This window comes from Homalodisca vitripennis, chromosome 1, assembly GCF_021130785.1.
Source record: "Homalodisca vitripennis isolate AUS2020 chromosome 1, UT_GWSS_2.1, whole genome shotgun sequence".
Classification (NCBI taxonomy): Eukaryota; Metazoa; Arthropoda; class Insecta; order Hemiptera; family Cicadellidae; genus Homalodisca; species Homalodisca vitripennis.
The window spans coordinates 96,295,985-96,318,954 of record NC_060207.1 but is presented as its reverse complement, the minus strand read 5'-3'; the positions used below and the strand labels follow the sequence as shown (position 1 = coordinate 96,318,954).

The window sequence follows — 22,970 nt, the reverse complement described above, 5'->3', positions numbered from 1 at the left end:
TAGGAAATTAATTTACAGTCAGAAAGATAATAATAATAATGAAAACTTTGGGTCATTCATAAACATAATTTTTTTCTTGTCGCATCTAAAATGAGTTCATTGTTTTATCTTACGTGTTAATAAAATTAAAGATGCAATATAAGACACCATGTATTGCGTAAGTAATATAATAACGTAATGTAAGCAATTCTTTTTTTCGTGTTTTATATTGTTTTGAGTGTTATTTCGTTGTCTCATTAGATAATAAATTAACATCTAAAAATATTGTATCTAGAAAAGATACTTAATTTGTCATTTAATGGTAAAACTGTACAGAATATTTCAAAATTATACAATCGCGATGCTACCGTATAACGTGGTGGATTTGGACACAAAGTAGGGTGTGAAGTGAGTTTGTCCAGAAGATGTCGAGAGAGTTTGGACAGCCAAAAGCCGGCTTTGTACTAGTCTAGTGATTGGTTGACACTTTCTCCGTCCTCTTAATCTCGGACTTTGAGGTTGGGATTGGAAAAACAAGGAGTTTATCTTTGTGCAGTCTATCCACCGGGAGTCTTAAGTCTGCTTAAAGTTAGGCTTTACTTCCATTTCCGGCAAGGGTGTCCCTTATGTGTCATCAGTAATCGAACACTTGCTGAACAAGTTCGTTTCTCATTTTCTCGAAGCAACCCCTGCTAATACAAGTAAGTGGTAAATTTGTTTAATACATATTTTTCTACATTTTAGGTTTCTTTTGGAATCTTATTACTTTTTTATTGCTGTAATAAAATTCTTTATTCTAAAATCAATTAAAGAAACAGTGTTTAAGCAACCTTTACATCGAAATTTAAGCCATTTAGTGAAATCTGCCAATTGCATCCTGAGCAAGACTACTAATAGCATTAGCCTTTAACTTTGCAACAGATCTCTAGGAGAGCCTTGTGCATCACCATCATTCCAGTAAACTTACCTCCTCCCTTCCCCACACTGTTATTTAAGAAATATTTGTTTTTAATATGGGGATACTTTTTTAAACTGTCCTGTAAATAGGAATTTGTCTCAAATAAATAAATGCTTCACTTAAGAAACTTTAGAGTCATATATATCCATGGAGTAGTAGATCTATACTAAATACAAATTATAAATACGTAGTCCTAAAAGATAATCGTAAATTTAACAGCTGATGCACTAAATTCTTAGTTTCTGAAGTAAACAATCTGTGGGGTAGAGACGAGTTTCTATTTACAACATAGTTTTAAACTGTAGCAACTTCAGTTCCACGTTAAAACCGGAGTCTCAGATACGCGGCCGGCAGCTGGTTCGGGTTCTCTCCCAAGACGGGTTACAATACTTATGTGTCCTCCTTTATCTGAAAACGCAATTGAGTGTGAACAGTTAACAATAGGTAAAGAGGAGCACCAATTGTAATTTCAGTTATTAAATATCGTTCGTCAACAGTTTACTGGTTTATTTGTAAGCATTAAGAAAGCTAGCTTGCAATCAGCACTACAGCTGGTATTATCCTACTGTTCTTTGAAACACCGTGAAAATTTATTTTTGCATTTCCTGGGGTTTTAGTAGTTTTTATTAATCTTTAATGGCCGTTGGTGTAGATGCACCTGAAATTAGAGAACAAATAATTTTCTCAATCAGTACCTATGGGTTTATAGTGAAGTATGTACAACATCGTATGACATTTAGTTGGGACTTTTTTAAGAATTTAATAGTTGCAAATACTGGAAAAAATGTGTGTTTAGAATTGTTTTTACTACCGTATGCTATCAAATAAGAAGCAAATATGTCTGTAGTTAAGATTTTCAGTTTCCCACTTCGCACGGCGGGCATTAGCTGTACGTTTTACACGGGGGGGGGGGCTTACGTTTCGCGTCACGGAACGTCACGCTTGTTCACTCTGTAGCCTCTAGGGGCAGGACTGCTGCGGCCATTTTGATGTCAGTACGTTCTCCGTTCAGTGAATACCTAAGCGTGCTAGTGAGAGGATATTCTCGCTCCTTATTGAAGTGACTATTTCTTTTGGCGGGATATGGATGTACGTTCTGCACGGGGAAAACTTTCGTTTCGCGCCTCGCACGTTTACGTTTTTCACATGCTTTCAAAGTAGAATGACAGCTTTACCTAAACGTAAACAAACCGTTATATAAATATCTGATCTGAACTAACAAAAGTTTACATTAATGAAAAATCTGTTAGGAGATATTAACATACAACATTATATATGATAAGGAAAATAACGAAACGCTTCTCTAATCTAGCAGTGTTTTACAATAATTTGTTTTCTAACTATTCGATCAGTTTACTCATATTATTATTGAAGTAAATGTTGTCCGAAATATCGCATCGTCTGGAACTATCCCTGCTTCAGCAGGCTTTCCTTGATTATGAAATTTTTAAGGTTGTGTTACTTAAGCTCCAATTTAAAAGCTGTCAAAATTTACGAAATCAATTCATTTCTTTTAAAAACATTAGAATATCTTTTGTTACAATCTCATAGGTTATTCTTATTTTTATGATTCTACGTATAATAATAAATATAACAGTTTTGTGGATAAATTATGATAGCGTGCGTTATTGCAAATGTTTTGAATATATTTGTCGAATCTAATATTTTGTACTATTCATATCCACTTTTAATTTAATTAAAGGCGAGTATGCGGATCTCTGAATCGGATTCGAAAACGATGTTTAGGGCGTGCGTAAGAATGGAAGCAATATATTACCAGATTATATATGTGTATAATATATATGTGTTTCTAAGTGTACAGATTTGGTCTGAGGCTGACTGGACACCTGTCTTTATAATTAGAGAATATTTGTAAAAGTACCTAACTTGACCTACCCCCAATGTCACTGCAGTAATGGCCTGAAAGCTGAGCTGGGCAGTTCTGTGTTTGTAAATGTCAGCTGATTGTTTCACAGCAACCCTTTGTCAACAATAACTCTTTGTCTTAGCCACTCTCTAAATACCGACTCGATATTTTCCCTATTGTGTTTTTGATTATCCTAGATCTGATTATTCTATCTTTAATTAATCTTAAAACCTGTATTTATAAAAGAACACGAAGAAATGCTACTTTCGTAATTAAATAGTAATTATTTTTCCTAAGATCTATTACATTCTTCTGTAAAGTGATATCCTTCAACATCAGTTTAGGTGGTTTAGTTTTAGGAGTACTAGTGAAGAAAGAGCATAGGCAAGAATTAAATACAGTTTTACTGAAACAGTGCGATCTGATGACCAGACTATTCGACCACTTATGCAACCTAGTGCACCAATGAGTTTATACGATAATGGAAAATTATATAAGTCAATCCAAAATTCTGATGAAGGATTCAATGATAAATATATGAATTTAATTTTGTTTTGTTTTTAAAATTCTATTTGTGGCAAAAATAGTAAACTGAAATTATGAAGAAACAATAACTTGAACTTAGACATTCATGTCATACAGATCTATTCTATATCTGTTTTGCGGTTCTCAAGATGTGATTATGGATGGTGGAGAGAATATGAGCTAACTCGTACATAATTGAAAATTATTTAATCCATTTATATCCATACAGGACAAAGTGTAGTGATGCTGAAATAGAGTTTCAAATAGAATTGTCAGTTTAAAAACGGGTTTATCTAGATAAAAATTCAGCTGGACTCATCTCCTGTTCGGATAAATTTGCACATTATATATTTTAAATGAATTAATTACTCGTCTCCAGTTCTGTAAGAAATTAAATATTTAGTATCAAATACATGCTTTAAATGATTGAAGAGGGCTGGTATTTTTAACTAATAATGTGTCAAATAATCGATTTCATGAAAAAAGTTATTTTAAATAATTTGCACAAAACTGTATTATTATTATACTTAATATTTATCAGATATCTAAACATTATTCTAGAGCGGAATTATTAAAATCACATTTTGAGGCCTTTAGTACAAACTAACATAGAGTAATCTGTGTATTGATGAAGGCTAATTAATTAATAGCCTGCTTACATGGAATCTGAGGACAACTAAATAATTATTCAGTGAATATAAAACGTTTCTTTTTACATGGTTCGGCCCATATGTAGTCATAATAGAGTATATTACATTCATTTATTTGATCTCTACTTATAAATTGTATTGATTGAATATTGGGTGGTAATCCAAAGTATTTCATTAAATAGGATAGTCTTATTTAAATTTCAAGACTATTTTTTAATGTTTATTTGATCCCATGCAAATAACGTAGGTATTTGTGTTAAAATTAACAAACTACATTCATTGAACTCTAAAAATGTTAAAGATTTCTGTGAAATGTTAGATCTGAATTTGAAAATCGCCACCATTTTGAAAACAGTGATATGTATATGTATATATACATAAATATATATAATATATACAGGGTGTTTCCTAAAGGTGTTCCAATATTGTGGTATTTTGTTCTAGACGTGAAAATGAGCAAAAAACTTCATACAGAGGTATGTCCTAAAACTTTTAGTTTTCCGTCTATCTATCTGTATGTGATTTTAATTCTGAGTTGGTAAAATTGGTAATATCATTATTTGCCATTCCTGTTGCTAATGAAAAAAAAACTAAATCATAAACTTTTACTAATTAAAACAAACAATACTTTATACTAAAGTAATTGGAATGGAGACAAAACAACTTTTACATTATAGAAGAAATAGGTTAAGTTAGTTATGAGTAAAATGCAAACCATACCAGAAACATAAATAACTTTTAATAGCTTAAATAAACAGCTGTTCACATTAATCAGCTCATTGACTTTAAATCAGCTGTTCAGAGTAAAACAGTTTAGAAAACTATACTTCCTGTTGTGTAGTGTGTAAAACATGGTATTATGTTTAATAGTACTAATCAGTTGTTTGTTATCCAATTTTAAAGAACAACCACTGTTAGATTTAGAATAAAGTTTACAACATTTTAATATTCATGTAAAATTTTCATACAGGGTATCGATTTTGCGATTTAACATCAAAATTTATGATTGGTTGCCATTTTGAAACAGGTAAAGATAATTTGTTCATATTTTTTTCTCAAATGGGCATAAAAAAGGCCAACACAACTGCAAAGTTTCATAACTTTATCTTTACTGGTATAAAAGATATAACTTTTTTGGTAAAAATCACATACAGACAGATAGACGGAAAACTAAAAGTTTTAGGACATACCTCCATATGAAGTTTTTTGCTCATGTTCTTGTCTAGAACAAAATACCACAATATTGGAACACCTTTAGGAAACACCATATATATATTCATTAAATTTGTATAAGTGGCAATAGCCTAATTTAATTTAATTTCACTAAACATTGAATCGCAAAAAGTACTTGCTCCGCCAGGACTCGAACCCGGATCTCTCACTTGACATGATGTGTTTTAACTTTAATTTAATTATATTATTAATAATAGTATGGAATTTTTCAAGCTTTTGTTTTGCCAAATCTAGTTTCATTTTTTATTTTGAAACTGAATTGTCCTTCACTATGTCTGATTTTTTCGTATCCTGACGTTGCCTATAACTAACTGTTGCCTGTAACTAACGTGTTCACTCATTAGTGATAGTAGATATTAAACGTTTCATTTTCCCAATATAGACTGCGCCACAACTACAATTTCTTACACTTTAAGTGTGCACAGTGAAGTTGTAGGTTATTTTTCTTAGATTGTACATGACACTAAGTTCGTAAGCCTAACAATTAAGATTTGTGTGTAAGACAACTCAACTTATCATTCAATTTGAGTTGAAACTCCCTATTTATTTCATCTGTATTTCCAGTGCACGTGTGGGTGTACCTCGGGTGCGCTGTAGTCATAGGGTTCCTTATATGGCCGATGATCGAGTATGCAACGCATCGTTGGCTGTTCCATCTGAAACCACCCGACTCCATTCCCTTACTCATAGCCATCCACTTCTGTTTACATGGCCTCCACCATAAGGTAACCTGGTATTTAATTGTCATATTTTTGTAACGACTTTGTTAGTTAAATTATATGTCTTATTAGTCTAGTTTGTCCTACTAGTGATTATACATCACACAAATAATCAGCATCTGTGATCAGTAAAAAAATCTGTGTTTCTTAGTTCTACCTGTTATTTTTTTATCATTTTTAAAGTTAAGATCTCTTTGCTTTGAAAACCCAAAAAAAGGATTTCTTTCTTAACAAAGTTTAAAAGCCAGATAAATCAATAAACAAATCTTATAAAACTAACTTTCTTATTCCATTAATATGCAAAACTTTATAAAAAATAAGATTTTTGCTCTTAAGTCAAAGGATAAAAACAGATTTTAATCGAATTCAATAAATGATGAAAACTTTTGAAACCTCTGGATAATGTCTATGAAAATCTTTGGTCTTTGAGTGTACACATCTCTAAAGCAACCTTGCACTAGGAACCAACTTCTGAAATCACCCTTTCCGTTCACTATATTATTCAGCTTCTCAAAATTGTCAAGTTACAAAAAAGTCTACCTAGCCTTATATGACCACTATAGTCTCTTGGTGTACCTATTCTCTGGAACCATTGATTCCTAGAATGTTTAACCTACTGGGTCAAACAATAATCTCTATTGTTATATGCGTTCTTGTCCTGTAGCCTTCTCTGAATACAGAGTATTACATTTCTTGATTCTCCAGATATATTGGAGCTTTCAACCTTTGGAGCTTCTCCCTCCTGATAGCATTGTAGCATATAACATTGTTTGTATGAACATCAGTCTTTAAAATCCATTTTGATGTTATCACTTTTTTAATTTGTTAGTAAGTTTTGGATAAGCATGTTTGTTTTTGTTATGTATTTAATTGTAACAATAACTTAAATGATACTAAAACATTTTCATAAGAAATGTATCCAAAAACATCATAAGTTTTAATATTTAATCTCTTAAAGTAAAAAGGCAAAACAACAGAGAGTAATCATTAGTGCAACTAGTATAATAAGTGACATTTGAGAGAAACGATTACTTGCTTTCAGCTCATGTGGAAATGTGTATCAAAGATATTTTAACTTGAGATAGAAATTAAATTTCTCATTCAGATAAGTGAAAGCAAACATTGCCTGTCAACAGACATATAATTACTATTCCACATTGATTACTACTACGCCCTCATCAGATGAACTTGCGTAATCACTATAAGTTTTATATCATAGTTTCAAAAACTAGGAAAATACATATATGAAAGTAAACATATCATTTCCTGGTAATCAATATTGTGATGTACTTATCTTGTTAGCAATATCTGTGTACAATAAGGTGCTATTAGAAACTGGCATTAATAATTTTAAAATGTGTAACATTGTGTGTACTGTTTTCTGGCTCTAAATAATGTACAAGATTCTGTGTATGAATTGGATTACTGAAGTGTAGAAATATAAAAACAATGTGATGAGAACAGCATGGGAAAAATATTCAGGAATCAGCTGTTTTGCTTCCTATTATTTAGAGTGCATTAACAACCACTTTTACAGACATCTTTTGGAAAAATCACTTTACATTGTTGTGCAAACTTACTTAGGATTAATGTTTATTCAGAAAGTATGTCAAAAATATAAATAGTAAAGTGACTATTAAACTTTTTAATAAAATTTCTATGTAACTTTATATTTTTGCTGCTTGACTGTTATCTGTAGAATTTAACACAAACATTTAAAAACAGCCACCATTTTGAAAACAGTAAAAATATTTATTTTTAGTTCCATACTGTTTCGTCTGAAGTTGTATATCTTTAATTTCAGTGAGATGAGAATAGTTCTCACTGTACATGTTATTTTGAGTGTGAGTTATAGTAAGGGATTGTTAGTTAAGAATGCAAACATACAAAAATATAAGAGTGGTGTATCTTACATGAAAGTGACTATATTTAATGCATACAATAAAAAAACATTAGCCATGTTTTTTATTCCATACCTCTACAAATTGTAATCACTCCCCAATTGTAGAATCATATTAATAGAATTGGTTGAGCCTCACAATGTGAGTTGCATTGTTATCGAACTGACAGTGTACTACTCAAACACTCTGTCAAACATAGTCATCACTCAAGAAGATGTTTGTTTCACCAATCCCTTCTTTGTTTTTCTTGAACACAACTTTATAAGTGCTGGTTCATTACTTTAAGGTTAGTTTATTATTCAAACAATAGCTAAAACATCTTGTACTGTCAATCAGTTTAACATCACATTTGACTCATTACTCAAGTCTATTTTACCGAAAACTCCCTTAAAACCACGCGATCTGTCCACCAATGAGAGACGGCTTAAAAACGGACGATAGATACGGTCATGACCACATCAGTATTTAAAATGCATGCATTGTTTGTTCTCCACTACATTATGGATGTAAATATCTTGTACCATCAACCAATCAGTGAATTAATTCTCAATTCCATTTCACTTAAACCTCTTTCAATGAACACATTGCCTTTTATTCACAGTGATAGTTGAGGTGCAGGAAAAAATGCTTGACTGTTATCCCATTACATGAAGAACTTGCTGAACATTGTGTACCATCAATCAGCCAGCAACTTCATTACTCAGTCTATCTTTGGCTTAGCAGTGCCATAATGAAAGTGCAGAAGAAGTCCATCTATTTGATTGTTTGTCCATTACCACAAAAGTATTGACTGAACATCTCACACCATCAATCAACCTGACCTCATTGGTTCATTAATCAAAGTCCTTTCCTGAATACTCTATGCTTCTTACTTTCCCCAGAACACAGCAGTAATATTTTATTTCAGAAAAAAATATCCATTCAACTTTTAGCCAATAATCAGAACTCTTTATTGAAAAGTACACATTTTCAAATTTTGTAACTAACATTTGTTTTGACACAAAATGTATTTAACAATTTTTTGAAAATACTTCTTTAATAATGAAAACTAATAGGCTAATCGTAAATACACATTACTTAGGCTTTAATATTTTAATTCAGTGTTCAATATGAGTTCAAAAATATATTAATGATGAAATTGATTTAATGACTTGTTTAGTTTGATTCAGCTAGTTAAAATGCAACTTTCATCAACATATGAGCCAAAAACCTAATTCTTCATAATCATCTTCTTTTTTAGTGTGATAGGGGGTAGGATAAGGAGTTGGTGGATTCAAATTGTATAACATCCAAGTAATTGTCTTGAAGAGATAAGAAAAATATTTGTTAGTTTAGACTAAACGCGGACCAAATTTGAAGGAACTGTAATTATTTCATTAGATGTTAAGTACATACATTTTCTATGTATTCCATAAAACTGCAATAAGCCAAACTTGATGTCCTGCATACAGCCTCCATCACTATTCTTAAGCTCAGTGTTTGAATGTGACAGGTGCCTTTTGATGAGCGCAGGCTACTGTTCCCGCCTGTTCCAGCTGCTGCACTTGCCACGCTCGTCTACTGCGTCTACAGCGCCATACTCCCACCTTGGGCTGCCACATCCGTTGGTGCTGGCACTCTTGCAGGTACAGCACTCACTTACATTGGCGTTGTAAATACATGACAGATCAGGTGACTCCTCCCTTCTCTCTCATGGCATTGAATGACAAAGAACTGTACGGTTCTTACACCCAAATACCTACCTATATTAAAAATACATAATGTATCATACAGTGCCATCCTCACTGACAGATTCTATTTGCGTTACCACTTACTTCCTTTTAGTAACATGAAAATTTAAGTTCATTCTATTGGTACGGTGTATTTAAAGAAATTTTACCTAATTTCTGTTTCTTTTAACTGACAATGGGCAATACACCTTTTGCTGTTTGGCTGAGCATTAGCAGAGCCTATCACTTGAGGAGGTGAAAAAATTAAATTTTTGTCTGTCTCTCTGTTCACATGATATCTCGAAAACAAACTGACTTTAGACATGAAGCTTTATTTCTATTTAGATAACATCAAGTTCTATTATAGTGCATGTTCTCCGTGGAATTTGGCTGAGCATTTTTCAATGGTCTTATGGGCAACCATGATGCCAAAAAACAATCATAGAATAAACAAATTTTTAAATAGAGTTCAGTCGTATGACACTTTCCATGTATCACAATAAATTAACACATATAAAGAGCTTACTTTGTTCTATTATTTAGTAAGACTTACTTTAGTTTTGTCTGGTCCTTCAGTATTACGTTGAATCACTTTATTTGTATACAGAAAAGATAGAGTTCGATGACAGTGCACGTTCCTCTATGGGATTTGGCTGAGGGTTAGCAAATTCTATAACTTAAAATGGTATTTTAAGAATGAATTGAGCTATAACATATTGTAGATTCACATCACATATTGAAAGAACTCTGTAACAACAACATAACTTTACGTCGCCATAACACTTCTTTTCTTCAGAAAAAAACATATGCCATCTGTATCTCACTATTTAAGTTAACGCTTTGCCAAAATCTCTAAAGTGTATCTGAAACTAAAAGGTTTAAAGCCAATTGAGGGCCTTTTTGCTTCAAAAGGAGTTACAGTGTTCAAGATAACCTTGTGGATGAAAAGGACTAATTTCACCAGTTTAAAATTTACTAGTGATTATTCAATTCATAGTCTATAATTACTATAATTTTACTCTTATATTAATATTATAATATTCATATTGATATTACATCTTTTTCTGTTTCAATTTTTTTAACAGTGTATGAATGTATAAAAAGGCTGGAGGTAATATTTTATGTACTTATCATGGAATTATTCCTTAACGAAATTTAGGACCACCTGAAAATGACCTAATGAAATTGGCCATCACAGAATCGTGTGCAAGTCCTCATTGAGTAAACAGTGTGAATCATACAAATACATATAATTTGTAAATATTCAAACATATTACATCTAATACAACTAAGTGTGTTGATGGAGTGTTGCATGAGGCTACAGATTCACACTGTCAGTACATTTATAATAATAAACTCAGCAGCAATGGATATAATTTCCAGATGTTAGAAGTTCTCACCCCTCCTCCTCTTCCCCCCCTGCCACTCCAGGGTGGCCACTATTGTTACAGTTGATGTTATTATATTCACTCTGACCTCCTTGCAATCACAATTCTGGACAGGCTCCAAAGTACAAATACATGTTGCATCCATCTGTTGAAACCCCCATCCCTTCTTTCATTGTTTCTTGTTAATGTTCCAAGGGCTACTTTGTTATGCTATATTTCCAGATAGTTAAATGCTCCTCTTATAATAGTTAATAAATGCCTTTTTCATCACATTTTAAATGCAGCTTTAAAAAAATATCAACTATCTTATATAAATTTGTCCTAGTATCAGAATAAAAGAGTATTGTGGCTATCCATTACATTATACCTTCCGTGATAAGTTCTAACTCCATTATAGTGATATCTGCAAGCTCATATTCATTATTTATTTGAACTTCTACATTCAACTTTATTTCCCAAGGAAACTCCATTCTTGTAAAAATCCTGTAATTGTATGTATGTATATAATGTTATAAAATGCATCCCACTGAAGGGTTTACAGGTTTAAGCTTTCACGATATGCTCATTTACTATCCACTTGATTTTATATTTTACACACCATACAATTAGAATAACAAGAATAATGAGTAAAATTTACAACTCTTTCATGTGTGCAGAAGCGAAATGGTGAGCTTTATCAAAGAAGAATTACTGCATATACCTCAGGACTTTGTTTATCTCACCAGTCACTAGTTTGTCACTGTGGATGGGTTTCAGTTTAAATGAATAGATTATAAAATCAACTTTTCATTAATATTTAGTTTTAAAAATTCATCAAACTATATCTGTGGCAATAATAGTTTATTTTGTGAACATAATAAAACAGTTTTAAGAGTTTGATTAAAAATATTTTTCTCTCGACCATCACTTTGCTTCTGCAAAAAAACACCACCTTGTGAATATAGATTTAGACACCATTCTTGATTTAAAATTTTGTAAATGTGTAAAGTTTTGAAATGATCAGCCAATGAATGAGCATATCATGGAAGCTGAACCAAATAAATAGATCTGAAAGGGTTCTGTAACCCCTAAAATGCTTTAAGAGTGAAGAAGTCACTTGAAAATGAGACATCTAGTTTGTTCCAGAAATTTTCAACAATCAAGATTATACTTATAAAATATTATACTTATATATATATATATATATATATATACAGGGCTCGATTTGAGACGGAACGGCGTTCGGGGACCTCTATCCTTCAAAAAATAATAATAATAATCTGTACCAAAAAGCCACTGAAACCAAAACTAAATTTTGGTTGGTGAGTTAATTACCAAATTTATTATGAACATCAAATTCTTAAAATATATGATTACTATAGTTTACCTCGCAATCAATAATAAAACATTCAAATGTATCACAAAGCTATCTCGAAGTGCCTACAGTTTTTAAAATGCGCCAGAAGCCTCTTAATCTTTCCTCCTCCACATGCGTCCTCCCCTCCGTCAGTGGCATATAGACTCGCCCGATTACTAACTCCCCCCCCCCCCACATGTTCCCTCTCCTCCATCAGCGACGTATAGAACCGCCCGTTTGGCTGTGTTGACGTGTCGTATTACGCATTCGCTCAGTTGCTCAGTAGTAGTGGTTTCAAATGTGTATGCGCCTCTCCATCGAAAACGTGGTTTTCTTGCATTTATTATGTTACTACATTGAGGTTACATATTTTTCTGTGTTTGTATTTATTAGTGAAGTGTTTATTGTGAAGTAAAATGAGCAAAAAATTAACAGATTACTTTTCATCTTCGGGTGACAGTAAAAGACTTAAACAAACTGTTGCATGTCCAGACAACCATGAACAACAGATTTCATCGACGTCACAACCATCTTCTAGCAGTTAAAAGGTAACCGGATTTGAAATTAATGTGAAACCCCCTAAAGAAAAAGAACAGCAGATTGAAAGCAACAATGACTTGCCAGATTGTTGGAATAACTCGCAAAAAACAGAATTTTGTGAAAGGTATGACTGGTTGTTTATTAAAAATGGAATGTTAGGATGTAGGACTTGTAAGGAAGTTGGGATCTTATCTGTAAAGAAAAAAAACAGGCATGAAAATTTCAAAAGAATGGGCAATTGGTGAGATAGACAGTTATGGAGACACAAAAGAGAAAAAACAAACTTCATTAAGGAAAAAATTCATGACCACAAAGAGAGTGCTGGCCATAAAGCAGCAGATGAAATTTTATCCGAAGCTAAAGACGGAGCATTGGAGAAAAATATCATGAAACAGCGTTCCCAGGAAAAAGAAGTGACTGAAAAAATATTTCAAACAGCATTCAAGGTTGTTAAAGAAAATCAATCGTTTAATGATTTTGAAACAGAAATAGATTTGCAAGAACTTAACGGGATTAACATGGGTCGCATTTTACATTCTGACAAAGCTTGTGCTAACATTGCTTTGCACATCAGTAAGGAAATGAAGAAAATATTTGTAAGTGAAATTATTGAGAATGAGACAAAAATTGGTCTGTTAATTGATGAATCCACTTCCTTAAGTAATAAGTCAAGTTTTATTGTATATGTCCGGTGTTCTTTGAAAAAAACTGGTATGTGTGGCTCCACAAACGTATTTCTGGATCTGGTAGAACCTGATGGCGTTACCGCTAAGAAGTATTTGACTCTTTAATGAACTGCCTTCATTCAAATGGGTTATCTGAGCAGTTTTTAAGCGATAACTTGACAAGCTTAACTTGTGATGGTGCTGCTACCATGCTCGTAAAACACAAAGGAATTGGGGCATTATTTTGTCAGAAATTCCCTTCTATTATTGTCTGGCACTGTGCAAACCATAGACTTGAGCTGGCAGTTTCAGACGTTATTAAATCTGTTTCAGGAGTAATCAGATTCAAATCCTTTATTGATAAACTCTATGTTATCTATCACGCCTCACCAAAGAACATTTAAAAAGAATCCGAATACAAAAAGTAACACTGTATTGCTCTACTGCTATTTATGTTAATAAAAGAAGCTTGAGTTCTATAAAATCTTCTTGTTTCCTTTCAAGAACCTAATTCTTTACACAGGCAAACACTGTTTTGTGGTGATGGAATGATATATAATAGAAGGGGGTGGGGGATAAGTCTCGGCAGGTTGTAGTTCCGGTACCTCAATTTCTAGAAATCGAGCACTGTATATATATATATATGTATATACTTACAGATTAATGGCAATAAACAACTAATTATTTTTCATGCCAATCTTCTATATACAAAATGAATTGAAAATTAAATCTAGACAGTTTTTTGTACACTATTTTACATACCGGCTAGTAATTAATTATTATATCAATGGTGTTGCCACCAGTTTTATTTTCAAATAACCACCCTATTTGCATTATAAACACTAAACACAACAAACACTATTTTAACAGATTATCTTTTTATGTAAGAAAGGATGTATTTAAGTGGAAGGAGAAAAATGCATTGAAACTTAACCCAACAGAGCTCCCAGTTGAGACCATCCAATTTTGTAACAAAAAACACGAAACTAAATAAAGCAAGATTCATCAATAATTACACAAAATGCATTTGCCAGACCACCGTAATGAGGCTTTAGACTCATTCATTTCAACAGTTTTTTTGTTCAGTTTCAGTTTAAATGAACCTGGAGTCATTAGTCAGCTGACATTACAGTTCACGAGTCAGGGATCATTAGCAATCCAAAGGAAATTGATTATTAATAATTATAGCAATTAGAAGTTACTGAATTTGTTAGTTCCAATGGTAATAGTTCAAGTAAATGTGAAGGTTGGTGAATTTTTTTGTTTGGAAAAACCAATCTTAAAAACTTATAATATAGTGTGATAAAAACTTTTTTGTTTTTATTTGATCTTTACTTTTATTCTTTATACTATATTTTAAGATGGTAATAATAGTGAATTTTTATGTTATTTTACTTTTGTCATATATTATTCATATTTTAGAATTGTAAAATTTAATTTTTAAAAGTATGGTTATGTATTAACAAAGGAATAAATAAGATAGTCAAAAATATCATCATACATGGTCATAGTCATACTTTCTTTATTTGTATATGAGTACAGAGGTGAAAGTAGAGTTAGATGGCCCTTTCTTACATTTAATCTCAATAAACTCCAACTACTAAACCAATAGATAACACCAGTAAAAAGATTATTCAATTGAAATTTGTTTATAATATTTTAAAATTATTTAAAAATGAAAATACTAACTAACACTAAAGCTTTATTTGATTGTACGTATAAGAGAATAAAAGAAAGCATAGGATTAACAGAAAATTAAAAATTTGATCATACTTATTAGTCCAAAGTTTATGATAAGAACTGGATGAAACTAGCAACATAATTCATAAGAAACCTCACTTCTTAAAAATGAAATCAATCAAGACATCAGATGTATAAACATTTTAAGTAGAGTCCTTCTGTCTGTACCTATAATAAGGTTTCATATGTTTATCTTATATCATATTATAAAAATGATGTATAAAATATTTTTTCTCATCTTCATGGTATAAAGATTTTTCCATCATGAAGTTAGCAATAGTTTTAGTTTTTTCAGGTTCAAGAAAAGTAATGTACAATTTTCTGTCTTAAAAATATTATTCATTGCTCTATGTTCTAAAGGAAGCATATAATGAGTTTCTAATAGGTGACATGAGTAAATGCCTTAATCTGACATTGTATTTATAGCCAAAATTAAAGGGGCATGTTATATAAATTAAAAAATAAAATATTGCTGTGAGAAACAATAAAGACATTTAATTATTTTTAAATGAAGTTTTTTGCTTTAGTGTTTTATAGCACACTGTAGGCTTTGCTCTTGATTATCAAGATCTTACTGCAATTAAAGATAAGATGTATAGGAATTCACAAGGGCATCTTTTTCTGCTGCTTGTACAATGAACGCGTGTTTGTTTCCTCTCATTGTTTTAACTCTCAAATTTTAGAAAAGCTAAGATAAATTATACTCCCAGTCCTCATAATCTTTCAACATCCATAAATTTTAACAATCATAAAAGGGATTTTTAGCTTCTTATTTAACCATTTCAGAATGGTGTTTCAATTAAATTAAATTACTTTGAGAGATTTTTAGTTCTGCTTGCTAGACAAAAGGATAGCGTGTAATTTTATAGAGCATTCCAAAATTTTACTTTGTAATTTTTGTTACAGGTTACATCATGTATGACCTTATCCATTACTATCTACACTATGGATCACCCCGGGAAGGCACTTACCTTTACTTCATGAAGCGATACCATAACCAACATCATTTCGTACATCATAACCATGGTAAGTTAACCTCTTTGTGGTTTAATGCCCAATTTAATCAAAAGTGATGGATATGATCTGAATTAATTTTATCCAGACTTGATCCACTTATAGCCCTGATATAACCTTTTTTTATTTGACCTTTATTTGATTAAAAAGTTATCAGAACTAATACTATTTTTATCCCAAATGTTCCAAACCAAAAATAACTATTTATAGAATAACTCTGTCTATAATGAGTATTATTGTGTGCTTTTATGAAATAAGGCATTTTAAGTCTTGCAGATGTGAAGTACTGTTGACAATGGAAATAAATTGGATAAGTAAATGCTTGTAATAAGGACTATAGGAACCAACATTCAGCCCTGAAAAATCCTCCAACCAGTGCATTATGAAAGTATTTAAAACTATATTGCTTAAAAGACAACAGAGATTGCAAAATATTTGGACATAAATGGGTTATCTTATCAAAAGAATGTGAAGTGTAATTTGTCAAGTGCTGAGTTTAGATTGAAATACAAATCTAAGAAAAGCTATTTATTGCCAAGTGTTAATTACACATGATAAATTCTTAGATTAGGAAAATAAAATTTAAATGTTTTATAATTTTGATAAAATTGTCAACAAAATCATCTTGGACTTAATGTTGCTACTATGGCTTTCCCTCTTCCATGTGTTTTTCTTTTTTAAAAAACCATTATTAATACTGTAAGGTTTGTTATTAAAAAAAACAATTGTATTTAATTTTATTCTACAGCTTTTATTCTTTCATAATGTTTCATCTTATAAGAACCATTACTAACATTGTAAGGCTTTTATTAAAATCAACTTTATGAAATAAAACATTTTAATGATCTCGTCTATGCTAGGATGAGTACCTTTTTCTCTTGATGTAGTTTGTACTATAGGGTTGAAATAGATTTATTTGGTTTTAAGTTTTATAGATTATTTTAATCAATCATAGTTTAATAAGGTCTGAATTCCTAAACCCAGTAAAAACTATGATAAAGTTATTTTCAGCCCAGGTGTAGTGGTCATGACAGACAGGGGACACTTTTGAACAATTCTTGTGACGTTGAACACTTCCATTTTCAATCTCGGGTTTATTGGGGTTATCACCTTCTTTTATCATATAACAGGGTTAATATGCTCCCTTTCATTTCTTTCAATACTGCTGCTCAGGTTGTAGGTAGATATCATAGAAATCTGCCTATTGCAATCTCTCTCATTCTCATAACAGAATTTCTAGGAGATTTTGTACATTTTCTCTGATCATGATCCCCAGAATTCAAAACTACCATAATCCAAAAATATATGTATATATGGGTTTATGCAATATGATGCAAGCTTGTGAACACAGTAACTGCCATAATTTTTAAAATATCCAGACTAAACTTTGTACAAAAAAAGTACTTACACAATCCCTGGATGAGTTCATTAGTCAAGTCTTAACTAATGACAATTTTCAAGCAAAACTTTTAACTCCACTTAGACCCAAAAAAGTCATTAAAAAATTAAATAATTAGAAGAAACTTTTTTATTTAATTTTTGTCAATATCTTGTAAGATTTACAGAGGGCAAAATAATGTTTTAAGTAGTATATAACATAGCAGAAATAATTGTGATCACGATAACTACCATAGTTTGTTCAGGAATATAGGAAGATAACGATAATTTTAATTTGGGCTGAATTTTTATCTCGGGTATTTCACAACATAAATCAAATTGACACTTTATTTGTTAAAATTGTCAAGCAATTACAAGCAACTACTTATTTTCATAACTCTTAAGGTTTTAAGATGGTGGCTTCTTAAAGTTACAGAAGTATAGCCTACAAATGAATGTTATAGGTGAATATATTTACAAACATAATTTTGGATTGATTGTAACTATATTATGTCATGATTTTACAAACAGATTCATATGCAAAAATTGTTGTCTTGTAAGTTTTCAAGATTATAGATTTCATAAACCTTTGAAAGTGTCACAACAATATTCTTATGCCAACATTGAGAGTCTTGTGCAAATTAAACATCCAAACTAATAATCCATCTTCAGTTTGCATCTCGAGATGAAGGCCTCATATAAAATCTACATTTCTTCCGACTGAGCCAACATGTTTAATTTTATGTCTATGAGGAACAATACAGCCATAAAAATTAGAAAATCGTTCACATATAATTAATATGTGAATCCAAGCCAAAGTAATTAGTTTTATGTCAGAAGAAAATGTTAACTTTTTGCAGCTACAGATGAAAATGCAGTATATACATAGTATTAGTGTAAGTAGTATCTTATTAGCCAGTACAGCAGAGTGTATATACAGGGTGTTTACTAAAAGTGTTCCAATATTGTAGTATTTTGTTCTAAACATGAAAATGAGCAAACACTTCATACTGAGGTATGTCCTAAAACCTTTAGTTTTCCGTCTATCTGTCTGTATGTGATTTTTACCAAAAAAGTTATATCTTTTATACCAGTAAAGATAAAGTTTGCATGCAGTTGTGTTGACTTTTTGTATACCCATTAGAGAAAAAAATATGAACAAATCTTTACCCGTTTCAAAATGGCAGCCAATCATAAATTTTGATGTTAAATTCCGCAAAATCGATACCCAGTATGAAAATTTTACCAGAATAATGAAATGTTGTAAACTTTATTCTAAATCTAACAGTGGTTGTTTCACTAAAATCTAATAAAAAATAACTGATGAGTACTACTAAACATAATACCATGTTTTACATCCAAAATTGTCAAAACTTGAATCAGTAGAGAGCTTTTCTTTGGTATTTACCGACCGGAAGTGATTTATTTCTCGATAATTATATAGGTAGTCGAGTACAGTTTAATGATTGTCGTCCTAACTCGATCAAAAATACCTCGTTTACCTCAATAACCGAAGTCCGAAGTAGTTGAAGTTCTAATCATTAGAGTTTTTCAGGTGTATTTTATTTCCGACAGAATGTGATTTTTTTAATTTTTTCCGATAATTATATACTCGTATACGGTGTAATGGTACAAAAAATCGTCATTATGACTCATTCAAAAAATCCTCAATCAGTGAAATCCAAAGTAGCCGAACTTCTAATTAGTAGAGTTTTTCCTGTGCATTTTCCGACTGTTAGTTTGATCTGTACCCGAGCAACGCTCGAAAATTGCCCTCCTTTTCTAATGGGTTTTTGGCCGTCAGTGGCCCAATGTCCCTGAAGGGGTATTTCATTTTCTCCACAGAATATAGTTGTGTCAATTATACTCTTGATTGAATTTGTTTTGTTCTTTTTCTTTCTTATACAGTGAATCCAACATCACTTTGGTGCCTTCTACTCGGCCAGAATCGAACTTCGTAAAGTTTCTGTAGCTATATTTGTGGTACTAGAGTTGCTGTGAGAGTTTAATTTGCCTATTACATCTTTCCACTTTCTATAAGGCGTAATTACTAAAGCTCCATATTTTTGGTATTTACCTTTTACCAGTGAATTCATTGGCAAATAACACACATAACGTCCCCCGGATCCCCCGGTTTTGGACCCCCCCCCCTCCGAACGAAATTTCTGGCTACGCTACTGCAAATGGGCATACAAAAGGTCAACTCAACTGCAAAGTTTCATAAATTTATCTTTACTGGTATAAAAGATATAACTTTTTTGGTAAAATTCACATACAGACAGATAGACGGAAAACTAAAAGTTTTAGGACATACCTCCATATGAAGTTTTTTGCTCATTTTCACGTCTAGAACATAATACCACAATATTGGAACACCTTTAGTAAACACCCTGTATATTGATGACAGGTCATATCAGATCTGCTAGAAACCTGATATGATGAAAATATCTCAAAATAGCATATTCTGATGAGGAAAATTTCAAAAGTTGTTGACATTTATCCCATATTGGTTGACTCAATGGTACAATTTGCAATCATAAACCTCATCAATACACTAATTTATTGTTCCTTCTGATCTTGCTTTGGTGGAGTTAATTGTCAGAACATTTTCCTTCCATCAGTAACACTGATAGTTGATCGTATAGCTGATTCAATACATTCCCAATACCAGAATGTTATTTATTGTTGTTGTTACTATAGCATACAGTTTGGCTACAGAATTTTGGCAAATAATTCTCTGTTTAAAGCTCATTATTGTAAATTGATGACTTGAAAGAGTAGCAATATTTAGGACTTTCCCATCACTATGTGTTAACAAAAAGTTAAACATACGTTCTGAGAACTGGGATGTGTTCTCTTTTTCAAACGTTCAAGCAAACACATAGATCAATAAAAGCATGGTAATGTACATGCCAAAGTCATACTTGATATTGGAACTATTGTTAGTTGAATGGTTGAACTGAAATACAATGCCGGAAAGCGAAACACACACTTTTTACAGTGCATACAGTACTATAATCCTAACATGATAAAAGTGCCTTGTAGCAATTGAGGTCATGCATTGGAAATTATTTTCACAGACTGTTTGGAAGTTTCCAGTTTCCTAAGCTAGTTAAAGTAGATGTGTGAAAGGAAGTTCTACCCATACTGTTTCTACCTGTTGTACCATGTTAGACTTGATTTTTTTAGTTCTGCAGGTCACAGTTTAGCAGAGTAACATATAGTTCTAAGAGTTCTCAGATACATTGTTCATTTATCTCTGTTTTGGAGTGTATGGTCCAGTAACCAGATATACACTCTGTCCTGTGGGTTACAGCTGTGTGTTTGATTCATCACTCTCTCTTTGTACCTTAATACATTTTTTAAGAAATGCATGGTTGAACTTTAAGCTGTTCTTAAGTGTTCTTAGATTGTTAGAATGGTCTCTTAGTCAGTTGTCATTACTCAATGAGGTGGTTTCTGTGGGTTTAATGGTAGGTTAGGGCCAAACTAAAAGTATTTACAGTTTTAATTAAGTATAAGTTGAACTTAATAAAAATCATGTAACAGCAGAAATCGTTTTTCTAACAAACTATTATAAATATATATTACATTAGTAATTGATTACTGTTGATTGCAGGTTTTGGTATAAGCAACCACATCTGGGACAAAGTGTTCAACACAGGGCTTTCGCTGAGGAAGCTGAAATACACCATGAAATGGTGACTCGCTACGCAATCATGCAGGCTGCGTAATAGCGCAATCTACGCAAGCACAAACACCCATCACTGTTGTTGTATGCTTGCTTTAATCCAGTGATGTTGATTATTTATTTATTGTAATATATATATATACAGTATACATATACGCTATTTCACTGCCTTTGTTATTGTGTTTCCTTTCTTTGTTTCCTCAGAGTAAAAATATATTATATATTGTACATGTAACTGTGTTTTATTATTAGGTTTATATTTGTTTCAGTCATATTATTCTGTATCTATCCTGAAATTCCAGTGATACATATCCATTGTATAATCTTTAAAAGATCCTTACAGTCTTAAGTGAAAACTGAAACCTTGTGTGAATAGTCTAGAAGCCAAGAACCAATTTGCATTGTATAAGTAAGTTCACAACCTGGTTTATCTTGAAAACGATACAGAAATTTTTCATAAGAAATAAATAGAAAAAACTTCAATTCGTCGTCAATTTTGGTGGAGGTCAAAATGAGTGAGTATCAAAAGGAGTAAAAAATATGAAAATGATAATGTGTTTTAACGATTATATTTTATTAATCTTGATATACTTAAAACTGACGATCAGACACATAAATAATAGCTATGTCACTGTAGACAACTAGATAAAGAAACTGAAAATCGCTGCTTAAGGGTCTGCATACTGTATAGTTAGCTGAAGCTGATTTAACATCTTTTACCTGTCTGACAGCTGGTTTTAAGTGTAACAAGCTAAAAAAATATGATCTGAGAACACATTTCATATTTTTAATGCTTTTAACACACTCCTATATACACCTCCACCCAAACTAGCACGGTTGACAACAGTGGCGTAGCGAAGGGGCGGTCCGGGGGGTCCGGACCCACCCCGAAATATTAAGACGTATTCAAAAATAAATTAAGCATGGAGCAGGGGAGTTACCATTACTCTTGTCTACAAACATTCAATTGATTAAAGTGACTGTTGTTAAAAATATAATTGTCCTTTCGTTTAAATCATAAAGTATCAAACAATAGTTTTGGGTTCGGCCTTTCGGGTAGTGTAGTGTAATCACGGTATTTGTATAGGGCGTGGTCATGTGATGTCACAAAGTAACCTGAACCGTAACAAGGCGAACAGTTTAAATTAGCGACCACTTCGTTCAAAGTCAAAGTCAAATCATTTATTGCCACAAACAATACAAGGATTGCACAGGCAGAGGTCAAATTAAAGTAAAATTATCTAAATTACTAAATTTAACATTACATACAGAACCAAAACATAACATACTAAAACTAGTCTTTCTTCTCAAGTAAGTAATCCTGGACACTGTAATATTCCTTTTGAATTAAAAATTCTTTCAATTGGCTTTTGAATTTGTTGGGCTCCTTAACATTCTTTAGATACTGTGGTAGAGAATTAAACAATGATATGCAGGAGGAATATGTTTTATTTCTGAAAAAAGTGGTGCTATGGCGAGGTAGGGTTATGTTATTGTTGTGACGGAGTTGGTATCTATAAGTATGTGTAATATGAGAAGTAAATAAACTAAAATTCTTGATTAGAAATGTCAGGCTGTTGAGGATGTATATTGATGGAAAAGTGAGTATGCCTTTCTCTCGAAATAGCGATCTGCATGACTGATTTCCGGCCAAGTGAAAAACTATCCGAACAGCTCT

At 31.9% G+C, this 22,970-nt stretch overlaps 1 protein-coding gene across 4 annotated transcripts in view; it reads left to right on the top strand.

Annotated features, from left to right (window-relative positions):
• The window catches only part of LOC124367280 (fatty acid 2-hydroxylase), a 178,753-nt gene extending 157,226 nt beyond the window's left edge, over positions 1-21,527 (top strand). For all 4 annotated transcript variants that reach the window (XM_046823991.1, XM_046824015.1, XM_046824007.1 and 1 more), the window contains 4 exons: positions 5,777-5,937; positions 9,325-9,457; positions 16,117-16,236; positions 21,221-21,527. In XM_046823991.1, coding sequence (XP_046679947.1) covers positions 5,777-5,937; positions 9,325-9,457; positions 16,117-16,236; positions 21,221-21,306 — 500 coding nt within the window. In that variant the 3' untranslated portion in view covers positions 21,307-21,527. The remainder of the gene's footprint in view (positions 1-5,776; positions 5,938-9,324; positions 9,458-16,116; positions 16,237-21,220) is intronic.
• Positions 21,528-22,970: the final 1,443 nt, after the last annotated feature.